Below are 13,004 nucleotides of genomic sequence, written 5' to 3'. Positions count from 1 at the left end.
TAGAAGTTGTCTTTGCCCTGAGGGAGGTCAGCATTCAGACTGTACAGCTGGAGCCCTCCTCCCCCGGTCCAAACACTGTTACCCACAAATTGCTGCAACAGCTACTTCACGAGGCTCCTCAAGGAGATGCAGCCTGTGGAGAAGAGCAGGCAGGGCCAGAAAAGCCCTCCTGAGCAAGGTTTGGCACCGAGAAGGTGCCTCCTCCTGCCTGTGTGCGCGGATCCCTGGGGGAGGGTGGGGCTTGGGTGCAGCTCAGGCTATCTTGAGGTGTTGCTGGCACAGCTTGCCCAGTACTAAGTGCTACTAAGAAATCAAGCGCCCGGGTCCTTCTCCCGCAGCCCTTGCTCGGTCACGTAGCCCTGTGCCCATCTTCAGCTCAGGCAGCTATCAGAGCTGGAGCAAAGAGCATATCTGTGCTGCCCACAGCCTGGGCCCCGTGCCATGGGCAGGGAACGCCTGGCGTGGAAAGCCATGGCACAAGAATTTGCTTTAATCGGATGTGCCGCGTTATTGGGACATTGCTTTAATGATTAATGTGCAGGATGTTTGCTTCTGCCAGCAAACATTCACTGCTCATACACTCCAGGGCAGCTAAAGTGATCCATAATCTGGTTTGGGCTGCTAAGACATTGGGCAGGGGAGGGAAGTCCACTGAGGGCAAAAATGGAGGTGGGGGGCTTTGTCCCAGGCATGGTGGGAGCTGAGCCCTGAGGAGAAGGCAACCATCTGACATCTGCCACTGTCAGCAGCATTTTCCCAGATAAATTTTCAGACCTAGCCTTTAGTTAAAAGTGAATGCCTTTAGGTCCTTGTCAGGCTGTTTTATTATCATCTTCTCCATGATCTTTTGTTCATCCTCAGCTGGTTCTGCAGCATGAGCAGTATCAGACCAGACTGCAGTTCCTGCAAGAGCAAATGGTCTTCCCTGGGCTCGGTGCTGAGCAAGGGAGATGTGATCATGGCTGGCAGAGGGAAGGGTCTGGCTGCTCCTGGCACAAGTTCAGTGCCCTGCCTGGTGCCTCTTCACACCCCCAGCAGAACGGCGCTGAAATCGGAGCCCCTTCGAACAGTGAGGGGAGAGCCTGCAGCGTTCTCCACAAAAACAGAGGCGTACTGCCCGGCCTGGGGGGAGAGAGGGCTTAGCAGGGCTGGGACACCTCCCTTGGGCACCAGGCACGACCTGACAGAGCCAAGGAGAGATCTCTCCCCTGTGCACAGCAGCTGAGAGGTGGAGGTGCCCACACCCTTCCTTCTGGGAAAAGAACATCACAAGGCTTCAGGGCAGTCCAGCCATGATCTGTGCTACAGTGCAGCAGCAGAGCTCTGCCCTGAGTGTCCTTGGGGCTTGGAGAAGCAGACCTGATGCCCAGCCAGGTCTGAGCTGGGGCCACAGAAGGCTCCTTCCTGCCCAGTACTGTCCCCAGTGGTGCTGACACCACTAACCTGCAGGTAAAGGACTCCGGTGACAGAGATGGTGAAAAGGTCACCCCTGCTCTCCAGCCAGGATGAAGTCTCCAAATTTCTGCAGAAGACAGAGGGTGGTGCTGGGGAGAGCATACCCCCTCCTTTCCCAGGGATGCTGGACGCCTTCCCCTCTCCCTGGCCCAGAGTCCCTCGCTGTTCCCTGCCATACCTGTTGTGCTGGCAGCGGGATTGCACACAGATCAGCACACGCAGGCGCGTCCCCCGGCACCCCTGCCTCTTCTTCGGCGGCTCCCTGTGCACTGGGACAGAGCCAGGGGTGAGAGCCATCCCAGACCACCCTGCCAGGGCCGTGGGGCTGCCCAAGGGCTCACCGATGTGCAGCGTGGTGGTGAAGGTGTAGTACCCTGCGATGGGGGCTGTGTACTGCCCGCTGGTCAGGTTCAGCCCTAGGCCACGGTGAAACATCTCCTCCCTCTCAGGCTGGGACAGGGAATGGCTGGAGTTAGAGCAGGAGCCCCTGTGCCTGGGCGGGTGTCCCCGCAGACAGGGAAGAGGGGCAGGCTGGGCACTAACGATGTAGAACAGCTGCAGCTCCTGTCGTGTTCTCTGCTCCACGGAGATGTCTTCGCGCGTTCGGCAGTGGAAGGCTGCGTTCACGCGATGATGGGCCCCGGCCTGGGGGCTGCGTTCTTCCTCTTCCTTATGCCCTTCCCAGGCTGCCCTCTGCACCTTTGCCTGCTCCTTTGCTATTCCTGGCCCCAAACCCCACCGGGGTTCGGCGTTAGGAAAGAACCTCCACTTTTCCAGTCTCTGCCCAGCCCTAGTGTGTCTCGGGTCGCTGTCCCCCCTCCGCTCCCGCCCTGGCCTCCGACCCCCGCCCCGGTACCTCTGAGCAGGATCCGCAGCTCCCTCAGGAGCTCCACGGGCACGGCGGGGGAGGCGGCTGGGGGGTCCGGGGCAGCCCCTGGCACACTGCCCTGCTCCGGGGGCGGTTTTCCCGGAGAGCGGCCGCCCGCCGGTGCCGTGTCCGCCCCCGGCCCGCCACGGGCCCGACCGCCGCTTCCCCGCCCGGGGCTCCCGGCCAGCAGCATCCACGCCTGCCGGGGGTCCACGCCGGCCGCCCCCGGCCCTCCGCGTCCCGTCGCCGCCGCCGCCCATCCCGCAGCTGCTCCCAGGCCCGGCCGCCGCTCCCGAGCTGCCCGCGGGGGTTCGGTGCCGGCGCCGGCGGCACAGAGGAGCGCCAGGCACAGCTCCGACAGCCGCATCCCGCCGCCGCCGCTACCGGGAGGGCGGTCCCGACCCCGCCTCGGACCCGCCCCACTGCCGGGCTTTGCCCTCGGGGCGCGGGGACCCCCTCGCGTTTAAAACCCCGCGTGGCCGTGGGGAGCAGCGCGGGGCTCCTAAAGTGGGAGGTGCCCACCCCGCCCTGGGCATGTTTAACGTTTCTAAAATAGCGAACAACCGAAGGCGGGACAGCTAAGCCGTCCAGCCGTGCTGGCTGTAGGCCCGGCCGACAGGGAAGCGTCGCTTTGTGCTCGCCCATCCCTCTAACACCGGTGCCAGCAGAGACGGGGCTGGGGCAGCAGTCACCGCACCAGGAGCAGGGTGCTGACTGCTCCGCCATGAGCGCAGATCGCTTCCCTGGAGCGCATGCTGTGTCTCACAGGAGAGAAACCAGGATTATGCACCCTGCCACAGGCCACCTGAGGACACAAAGCATCCAAAATGTGGCTTATCTCCTGTCATTCTGTGCCACAGGGCACTGGGGCGAGTCTGACACTTAAATCTAAGCCAAAGAGGGGCTGGAGAGCTTTGGGTGTTGGGCAAGAGATTCCTCTGGTCCCACTTGGGTTTTTCCATGCTGGATGTCAGTGGAATGCGGAAAGAGGCTGTGACCCCCGAGCAGCGACATCTGACTTTGATGGGATGGACCACGCTTTGGGAGGCCATGTAATACCCTAAAAGCTTTAGAGTTTTGGAGGGGGGAAAGGCAGTTAAAAAAAAAAATCGACCAACCAAAAAAACAAACCACAAGCCAAAAGAAGAGAGCATTAGCCAAAGCGTGTTTATAAGGAAAAGCCTTTTCCCTGCAGTGGTGGGGAAACACACTCCTGCTGCCCCAGCCAGCCTGGCAGAGGGCTTTCCATCCCCCCTCACGGGGCTGAACAGGCCGCAGGGAGATGCGAGAGGGGAGCGCGGCCACATAGGGTGATGGGCTCTCCTACCACCCATGGTCACTCTGGAAAGCCTCTGTCCACTTGGAGGTGTCCATGAAGATGGAGGAGGAGCTGTGGAAGAGCCAGAGGCAGGGCAGGGAGCCCTCCCGTGTCCAGAGATCCTTGGCGCAGTCATACACCTCCATTTCTACCCGGTAGTCCCCATCCATGCCCTTCCAGTGGCCACCAGTGACAAAGAGACGGTCGCCCAGTGCCACCATCCCACCGTTCTCATGGAGCACATGCAGGAGCTGCACCTGTGTTGAGGGGCAGGGTGAGATGTGCAGGGACTCCTTGGTGACCTCCCACTCCCACTGCAGAGGACATCTGTCCACCAGATGTGTCTCCCTGCCCCATCCTCTCTGTGAGGTTTGGGGCCCCTGGTGCCTAGTGCAGGAGGGATGGGGGAGCAGGGGAAGAAGGACTGAGGCATCCTCAGCCCCGCAGGAGTTAATAGAGCCAAGGGATGAGTGGGCAGGAGGGAGAAGGGGTGCTGGCACCCGGGGGAGCAGGTGAGAACACCTTCCCCACCTCCCTGGGAGGGTGATTTTGCCTGGCCCCACATCCCACAACCTTTTGCCAGATGTTGGCCTCCGGGTTGTACACGTAGACCTTCTTGGTGTTGTCCCCAATAAGGTAGATGAGCCCGCGCAGGGTGGCACAGCGTGGGGCCGAGAGGTACTTGGGGATGAAGGGGGATGTGATCACACTCCACAAATCTGCAAGGAGCAGGCATTAGCAGCACGTCCCACCCTTGGCTCTCAATGCAGCTGCCAGTGACTGAAAAAAGCATCGCTGAGCCCATGGCTATTTCAGGGGGAATTTGAAAGGGAGGAGGCAGAGTAGCCAGGCAGACCTGCACCCCAGGCGAGGGTCTTGCATAAAAAACAGAGGGAATGGGGACATGGTTTGTAGTGGTGCTGTGGGATGGGGGAGAGGCTACCCAAGGAGGTGGCATTGTCACAGGGGGTTAGTCTCTTCCTAAGGCAGGCAGCCTCCCCCACCCCTATGCCCCAGAGATCCCACTCCACTAAAGCTCGGGTCCAGGCTGTGTCAGATGTCTGTGACTCAGGTCCGTGCTGCCGGCAGCCGTGCTCCTGCTGGAGCCGTGTTCCCTGTGCCGCAGCCATCACTGCACCCTGTTAGCACCTGCCCGCATCCCACAGGACCATGTCTGAAAGCACAGGGGGTCAACTGCCTGGGGTGACCCCCCCTCACCACCCTCCCCAGGACAGTGCTGGTGGGTTGTGGTGGCAGGGTCCACTCTCACCTTGGACAGGGTTGTAGCACTGCAGGGTGAGCGCATTGTACTTGACGGCACAGGAGCCCACCAGGTAGAGCTTGCCCGAGCAGCTGGCGGCTGCAAAATTGCTCACGTACTTGAGGGCTGGGCTGATGGCACACCAGCTCTTGTTGTAGGGGTCATAGCGCTCCACCTCCACCACGTCCACCGTCGTCCCTGCAGGGTGACGGGACGCTGCAGCCACCCCGCTGCTCTGGGGCACCCATGAACCCCCACCCTAGCAGCACCCACAGGGTCTTTGCAGCCTTACCCCCAATGACGTAGATCTCACCATTGAGGACAGCACTGGTGTGGTTTGTCCGGGCTCTCAGCATGGAAGCGATGGGCTTCCAGAGGCCGTCCCTGGGGCAGAAGCACCATGCCTGGGTCGTTGACCACGTATCATTCTGGGACCCCCGGGAGCCGCCTGGGGAGAGACGGGTCAGATGGGCCACTGTCTCTGAGTGCAGCTGTCCCTGGGCATCTCTTGCCAGCATCCGGATTTGCCAAAGCAGGGAGTAAGAAGAGGACTTTGCTCAGAGAGGAGCCTCGGGCCTCATGCTAGTGCCTCGTGCTCATGTTTGTCCTCTACCATCCATCCCTGTTTCTTGAAGATACCCACCCTGCACCAGCAGCCCTAGAACCTACCTGTGACATACACATCGTTGTTCAGAGTCACCAGGGAAAAGCCCCATTTGTTGTAATCAGGGAAGTCGGGCAGAGCCATCCATCGCTCTGAAACCCAGCAGAATCAAGCAATGACCTCCCAGCCAGCAATGGCACTTCTTAAGCCACCCCAGTTTCAACCCCATCCCCCACCTCAACCAATACCCCTCCAAACTGACACTAGTTTGGCAAGAGGTGGTTTTGGGGTAGACAGAGGGTTAATTAACATGGGGGAGAGTGAAGGGGGAGGTGGGCACTTACTACTTTTGGGGTTGTAGAAGGCAAAGTTCCTGGAAGCAGCTGGCATCTCCAGCTCCCTCCCCTCATCTTCACTATCCTCCAGCACGCGGCCACCAACCACCACCAGCACCTCCTCCAGCTTCTGTGGTGGGGTTGGGGCGTTCTTCGGGGCACCAGTGTTGCTCTGCCCCTGATGTAGAGGCCAGAGCAGAACGGTCAGGCTCCTCCCTCCAGGCTCAGGAAGTGGGGTTTGGGGGCAGGGGATACCCACCATGGTGCAGGATCGAGCGACGAGGGCCTTGATGGCATCTGAGTCACGCACAAGGGGCTCAGTGTCAAGTAGGTTCTGCAGGTACTGGTCAGGCAGCGAGACCAGGTGGGTCAGCTCCAGCAGCTCGGGCAGGAACTGAGCTCGGGGCCCCGGGTCGTGGCGTACCCAGCGTAGCACAGCCTCGACCAGGCTACGTTCCTCCTGCACCTGCAGCTGGTCATTGGAGAGGTAGGTGGCCAACCTCTCCTTGGAGAGCTGGAGGAACTCCTCCTGCAGAGAGACGGCTTCAAAGTTCTCCTGCAAGAAAGACCAAGCCTTGGAGGAGACCTCAGGGCAGCCGTGGCTCTCACCGAACTCACAGATACCTAGGCAGTTGGTGGCGTCCATCTGCTGCCGGAGGTAGCGGCTGCAGACCTTCTGGATAGCAGGGAAGTGGAGCTGGCTGGAGGTCCGCATCAGCCCCTCCACGTTGCCCTGGTTGATGGTGACCTTCCCTGTGTAGGCGAAGTTGAGCAGCATCTCCAGTGCGCTGGGATCTACCTCCTTCAGCTCCACCCGCGCCGCGATGCTCTCGGCAAAGTCTCCAGAGAACATGGCATAGAAGTAATGGCTGCAGAGGGCCAGGACGCCACGGTGGCAAGGGAACTCCTGCCCACCCACCACCAGTGTCACATCGGCCAGTTTAGGGTTGGTGCGCAGCTGCTGCAGCCCCTCCAGCACGCCCTGGGCGTGTGAAGGCAGGCAGAAGTCAAAGTCGTCCACATTCCTCACCATGGTGCTGAGGATGGCCGCGGGGCCTGGCAGGCAGCACCCGAGCAGAGCGAGGCGAGGGTTTCCCTGCCAGGAAAAGGCGATAGTGTCTCCCTTTCCCCCTGCCCCGGCACCCCCCTCGCTTTCCCAGCGCCCGAGTCACGATCAGCAGTGGTGGCAGAAGTGCTCCCCGCAGCGCCCCCACTCCCAGGCCATGGTTTCTCCTCCCCACGCCGCAGCTGCCCTGCTGGGGCTGTGACCGGCCTTTTGGGGGTGATTTGTGGCTGGGTTGAGGTCCCCCTGGCGCAGTCGCTCCCGCTCTCACCAGCGCTCCACAGCCCCGGCCGGCCCGCGGGAGGGAAGTGGTCACCGTCCCGGCGCTGGGCAGGGACACGCCGCGCGACACGGGATTAGCCGGGACAGGGGGCCACATGCTATTTTTAGGCAGCACCTGGACACCGCTCCCTGCTCTTAAAGGCACCGCACGGGCAGAGCCGTCGCCCCGCGGCGTTGCTGCCTTTAGTAAAGCCTCCCCCTCGTGCGGGGGTCGGCTGGGCACCGTGCCTGGCGGTACCCGCTCCCACAGCAGCCCCCTCCGCCCTGTCTGTAGGCGGGGATCCCCGCGATGCCCCTCCTCGCTCCCCCGGCCGGGAGTGCCGGTGCCGGTGTAAATATAGGCCGTTATCTCACTCCGCGACGGCCGCAAACACGCGGCGGCAGCCGGGGACCGAGACACCCGACCCGGGGGAGGGGGGGATCGAAATGCTGGGGCGAGCCCCCTCGCTCAGCAGCTTTCTCCATCGCCCCGGGAAACTTCGCTCAGCTAGAAGAGAACCGAGAAGGTGTTTATTGCATCCCGCGGCCTCCACAGCACTCCGCAGCCCGCCTCCAGGCATCACTCCTCCAGGCTGAAGATCTCGGCCTCTTTCTCCTTCCAAAAGGCGAAGCTGCGATCGATGTATCGGCAAATCTCCTCCCCCTCCTCCCCGGCCTCCCCCGGCCTCTGGGCCGGGCTCTGCGAGGACCCGAAGTACCGTGCCTTGATGTCGTCGAAGCCGTCGCGCCAGCTGCGCCTCCCAGCCGCGATCTCGTCGGTGACGGCGCGGTGGAAGGCGCGCACCGCCCGCCAGCCGTGCCGGCCCAGCTGCTCGAACACCTCGAAGCAGAGCAGGTGGCGGCCGCGGCGCTCCTCGGGGGGCAGCTCCTGTTCCAAGATGCGGAAATAGCCCAGCATGAACATCTCCAGCGACAAACTCTCGTACTCGGCTGGGCCGCCCCCCGCCGCCGCCACGAACTGCTCCGGTGACAGCAGGGCAGGGGCGGGGGGCGGCGGCGGGGGGCGGCGGCAGACGGCATCCCGCCAGGAGCCCAGGAGCCTCTGAATGGCCGCCCGCTGCCGCTCCAGGCGGGCCGCCCCACTCCCCGCCGTCTGCCGAGGGTCCCCGGCGGGCCGGGGGGGCGCGTAGGCGGAGCGTCTCCAGTGGCTCAGGAAGAGCATCACGATCCGTTCCTTCCTTAGGCTGCCGCACACCGGCCCCGGCCCCGGCCCCGGCCCCGTGCCGCCGCCGTCAGAAAACGCCTCCTCGCAGCTGATGCCCGAGTCGCTGGCGGCCTCCGCCTCGCCACCCCCGGCCGGCGCGGCCCCCGCCGCCCCCCAGGCGGGCTCGAAGGCGCCGCGCAAACTGCGGACGCAGACTCCACATTGCCGGATCTCCCGCTGCGCCAGGCTGCCCGCCGGCTCCCGGGGCTGCACGCCGGCGGCGAGGGGAGCGGGGTCAGCGACAGGGGCGGCGGCGACAGCGCGGGACCCCCAGACCCCCTCGACGTGGCCCAGCAGCGCGGCCAGGCTGCTGACGGCGCCGGCCAGGCGGCCGCACCAGAGGGGCAGGGGCTGCCCGGGGGCGGGCGGGGGGCTGCGGACGGAGATGCTGAGCAGCGGGGCGGGCAGGAGGGCGCGTAGCTCCCGCGCCAAGCGCCGCAGCTCGCCCTGGTACACCTCGCCGCGTCGCCGCAGCCGCAGGCTCTCTACCGCCCTCTCCAGCTGATGCAGGTCCGCCTCGGTCAGCAGCTCCCCGAAGGGGCCCAGCATGGCTTGGTGGGAGGGCGAGAAGCTCCATGCGGCTGCATCCTGCGGAGACAGCAGGTTAGCGACCCCTGACCGCCCGCGCCCCCTCCCCGCCCCGCGCCCCTCCTACCTGCCCTCCCGCCGCCTCGTCCCACAGCCGGGCCCGCAGCCGCCGCACCATCACCTGCCGCTTCCACTCAGGGATGAGCCGGCCCCGCTCGTCGTGCGTGGGCACAAGGGAGTCCACGTCCGCCTCCGCGGGGTCCGACCCGGGGGGTCCCGCCGGCCCAGCCACCCCGTCCTGCGCGGGTCAGAGTCACGGGGGGCTCGAAGGGCTAAACGGCGGTCGAGAGGACGAGCCGGGGCCCGCGGACCGAGCCAGCGACCTACCGGGTGGGCGAGGAAGGGCGCCGGGATCCTGGCCCGCTGAGAGGGCTTGCGGAACTTCAGCTCCGCCGGCACCGACCTGCTGGGGTCCATCCGCCGGGCCGAGGAGCTGCGGGGGACAGAGACACGAGCCTCCTCCTGAGGCAGGGCAGCAAGGGGGCGTGGGCCCCAACATCCCCAGGGCCCCCCAGGCATGACCGGCTGAGGGGTGACTCGACACATCACCCCACTTCTTGCAGGGAACCCTCCCCGGGGGAGACCCACAGGTGGGTCTGCTTCCTTCAGAGAAGAAGCTGAGGAGTCCCCGTGGCCCCTTTCCCCCAGGGATGCACTGGAACACCCCTGCAGCCAAGGGCCGAGCCCAGGGCCACCTCATGGCCACCAACCCTTCTCCGGACTTCCCATCCCCCCGGCCTGCCCTCCCTCTCTCTGGAGTGATGGGCTGGCATTCTCTGGGGACATGCCCGCTGCCCCAGCCCAGCGGGGTCTTACCTGCTGCGGGGGGCTGAGCTGGCCGCTGGGGACCCCTGCCGAGGTTAGGGGGTCTGGTCCTGCCTGCCCTGCTCAAGGAACACCCAAAAGTGGGTGCAGCTGCACCCCCAAAGTCCCTGTGTGTGGAAGAATGAGCAATACGGGGTATGAGGGGAGGCCAGAGTGGTAGGGCAGCCCTGGAGAGGGCAGGGGCCAGGGCTGCAGCGCTGGGGCAGGGCACAGAGGCATTGAGCGTTGTATTAATATTTGATGGGGCATCGAGTGGCAGCACCGGGGCTCAGTGGGTGGAACTGGCAGTGTTCCTGGAGATAGTGGCTCGGTGACTTGGCTCCAAGCCTTGTCCTGCTCCTGGGCCAATGGAGAATGGCTGAGGCTGGGGACAGAGGAAGGCTTTTGCATTGGCTGGCACTGAGAGCAGGTTCTGGCAGTGGGCGGGGGATCTTCAGCAGAGGGACCTGCTGTACCACTGCCTGGGCATCTGTTACGGACATTGAGCCATGTTCGTGTTCTTCTCCTCCACCGCCATCCATTATATATGGCCAGGACAGACTCGTGGGGCTCACTTACATGTGAGAAATTCAATCAAGGGGCTGGAATAAAATCAAGAAGCAGCAGATCACAGCCTATAAACACAGATGGGCTGGCAAGGATCCATTACAGATTCAGCCTCTCAATCCCTCCCTGGCTTCAGTGCGGGCTGACACTCGGCTCTCATGCGGGGATGAGCCAATACCATCAAGCAATAGAGCTGCAGCACCAGTGCATGTTATGCTTTGCTGTAGGAGGGGGGGAATTTGCTGAAAGCCCTTTGGCAGGTGGCTGTGCCAGGGCTGCCTCCCCAGCCTGGAGAGCTTCCCCCAGGAAAACAGCCCTCCACAGTGCGGGGGTGTGCAGGACCACAAGAGGAGAGGGGAAGGTCTGCCCCAAACCTCCATGTCAGACTCCTTCCTGACCATGGTCCTCAGGAAAGCAGACACCAGCCCCTTTGGGATCTGCTCAAAGAGTCCCAGAAAATTCTCCCCTTTCCATTTCCCTTTCCTTTTTCCTTTTCCCTTTCTTTTTCCCTTTCCCTTTCTTTTTCCCTTTCCATGCCTGTAGAGATGAGCAAAGTGGCACAGAAGCTGTTAGGGATGGGTCCTCTCCTCTAGTTCCAACATCTACATTCCTCCCTCTCTACTAGTTCTTCAGCCATATCCCAGTCTCTCTCTCCAAGTTCCCACAGCTGTAGCTTTCCCTCTCCCACAGCTCCCCCAGTCCTGCAGCAATGAGTAAACGGGCAGAGGAAACCAGGCAAGGCCCCTGTCAGCATCACATCTTTCATTTCAGGGGGGCCCTGGAGGCATGACTTCAAATGGGATCAAGGAGAGGCAGCGCACATCCCCTGAGCCCAGCTCTTCCTCCTACACCCTCTGTGGCCACAATGGACCTTCCTGCTTGCTCTGTCCTGCTCTTCCAATGCTCTCCGCACACAACATAGGGGCATGGGAGGATTCTGCTCCCTATCCCCACTGGAGAATCTCCGGTGACATCCCCAGGACCCACACCCTGAGCACCACCGGGATCCCCTAGGATAATGCCAGTGCACACCTGGGACCCCTGCACACGGCAGCCCCAGGATATCTCTGCAACCGCCCCTTCCAGGCCAAAGGGAACCTGGGAGTGCGGCAGATGGGAGCACAACCATGCCAGCCCCAAAGCACAGCCTGCCCACAGTCTCCAGGCTGGCACAGCCCAGGGGCATGTGTGAGGAGGCAGCAGGGTGGGAAGTTGGCACTCCTGGGGAAACCCCTGCAGGGAGGGGCAGGAACAGCTTGGGCTTCTTCAGAGGAGACCCCCTAAATACGAGGCCCAGCCCGGCTGGGGCCGCTTCTCCCACGAGCAGTGCAGGCAGGTGCCCTTTGGCCGGTGGCTGTGCCAGGGCTGTGCCAGCCTGGAGAGCCTCCCCATGTCCCTTTCCCCTTTCCCTTTCCCCTTTGCCTTTGCCTTTTTCCTTTCATCTTCCCTTTCTTGGCTGCATCTCCATGGGGATGAGCAAAGCAACACAGAACTACCAGGAAGGGCCATTCTCCCCCAGTTCCAACATCTACATTCCTCCCTCTCTACTGGTTCTTCAGCCATATCCCACCCTCTCCCACAGCCGTATCCCACCCTCTCCCACAGCTCCCACTCCCCCAGTCCTGCAGCAAGGAGCAAATGAGCAGAAGAAACCAGCTGAGGTTCGTGGGGTTTTAATTCAGAGGTCCCATGGAGGCTCCGGTTCAAAGGGGATGAAGGGGAGGCGGCGCACGTAGTCCCCCGAGGCCAGCTCTTCCTCCCGCAGGTGATGTCGTAGGGGGATTGTGACTCTGGTGACATCCCAGAGCTCCCAGGGGCACACTCAGGGTGCAGCCACGACCTCCCCCGTCCACACAGACAGAGCCTGTGACAAAAGCCCACCCGGCAGCGGGCTGCACACCTCGGCGTTTGCCCAGCTCCCTTCCAGGGCGGTCCCTGCTGCTGGTGGGCTTGTGCCAGCATCGCACTGAGCAGGACCCACTCTGCACAGCTGGTTTCCAGGACGTGTGTCCTGCTGCCTGGGGCTCTTGCTCCCCAGGGGAAGGACTCTGCTTGTGCCTTGGTTGAACTTCCAGAGGCTCTGTCAGCCCCTTTCTCCAGCCTGTTGAGGTCCCCGTGGGTGCAATGTCATCCTCTGGTGTCTCTGCAGCTCCGGCCCACGTGGGATCCTCAGCAAACTTGCTGAGGGTGCCCCGGGCCCCATCATTCAGGCCGCTGGCGAGAAGGCAGAGGAGCAGGCCCAGCACCGGCCCCTGGCCTACAGCCCTCACGCTCAGCCGCCATCTTGGCTTCACGCCGCTCATCCACACCCTCTGCTTACAGACCCGCAGCACCAACAATTAACATGAGTTCTTCTCAGGCAGATACTATTTGCAAAGTTCGGCCTTCCCTAAGCCTCCTCTTTCCCTAAACTCATGACAAATGTCTGGGTGATCATTCCTTGTCCCCAGTGAGCCCCACCCTGGGCACGACCGGGATCCCCTGGGGTAGCACCTCTGTACCCCTGGGAGCCCTGCCTAGAGAGGCCTCAGGATACCCCGTGACTGCCCCTTCCTGGCCACATGGCACTGCCTGGGAGTGCAGCAGATGGGAGCACAAGCCGTCCAGCCCCAAAGCTGGAAGGACTCAAAGGGTTGGAAGTCTATACTTTGCATC

General features: G+C 62.8%; 3 protein-coding genes across 5 annotated transcripts; all 3 read right to left on the bottom strand.

Moving 5' to 3' along the window:
- Positions 1-713: 713 nt before the first annotated feature.
- On the bottom strand, positions 714-2,690 carry ERFE (erythroferrone). The gene is made up of 6 exons (XM_027725007.2): positions 2,312-2,690; positions 1,999-2,177; positions 1,797-1,905; positions 1,634-1,724; positions 1,444-1,522; positions 714-1,122 (listed from the first exon to the last, which is right to left on the bottom strand). Exons 1-6 carry the CDS (start codon positions 2,688-2,690, stop codon positions 1,024-1,026), a joined length of 936 nt encoding a protein of 311 aa, XP_027580808.1. The 3' UTR covers positions 714-1,023.
- A 776-nt stretch (positions 2,691-3,466) lies between these two features.
- On the bottom strand, positions 3,467-7,953 carry KLHL30 (kelch like family member 30). Its single transcript, XM_027724785.2, has 8 exons — positions 7,885-7,953; positions 6,101-6,937; positions 5,851-6,019; positions 5,572-5,658; positions 5,195-5,350; positions 4,912-5,100; positions 4,215-4,360; positions 3,467-3,898 (listed from the first exon to the last, which is right to left on the bottom strand). Exons 2-8 carry the CDS (start codon positions 6,872-6,874, stop codon positions 3,647-3,649), a joined length of 1,773 nt encoding a protein of 590 aa, XP_027580586.1. The 5' UTR covers positions 6,875-6,937; positions 7,885-7,953; the 3' UTR covers positions 3,467-3,646.
- On the bottom strand, positions 7,675-11,889 carry ESPNL (espin like). 3 transcript variants are annotated; one of them, XM_039391122.1, is made up of 4 exons: positions 9,795-11,889; positions 9,306-9,411; positions 9,046-9,216; positions 7,675-8,978 (listed from the first exon to the last, which is right to left on the bottom strand). In XM_039391122.1, the coding sequence occupies exons 2-4, from the start codon at positions 9,393-9,395 to the stop codon at positions 7,746-7,748; spliced, it is 1,494 nt and encodes a 497-aa protein (XP_039247056.1). In that variant the 5' UTR covers positions 9,396-9,411; positions 9,795-11,889; the 3' UTR covers positions 7,675-7,745. The 3 variants fall into 3 exon arrangements, with proteins under 3 accessions (XP_039247056.1, XP_039247058.1, XP_039247055.1); XM_039391124.1 differs by having other exon boundaries at positions 9,019-9,216; positions 9,306-11,889; XM_039391121.1 differs by having other exon boundaries at positions 9,306-11,889.
- Between the last annotated feature and the right edge of the window lie 1,115 nt (positions 11,890-13,004).

This window comes from Pipra filicauda, unplaced genomic scaffold, assembly GCF_003945595.2.
Source record: "Pipra filicauda isolate LSUMZ 115617 unplaced genomic scaffold, ASM394559v2 scaffold90_size2875636_pilon, whole genome shotgun sequence".
NCBI classification, from domain to species: Eukaryota; Metazoa; Chordata; class Aves; order Passeriformes; family Pipridae; genus Pipra; species Pipra filicauda.
This window is presented reverse-complemented; position numbering and strand designations above follow the sequence as displayed.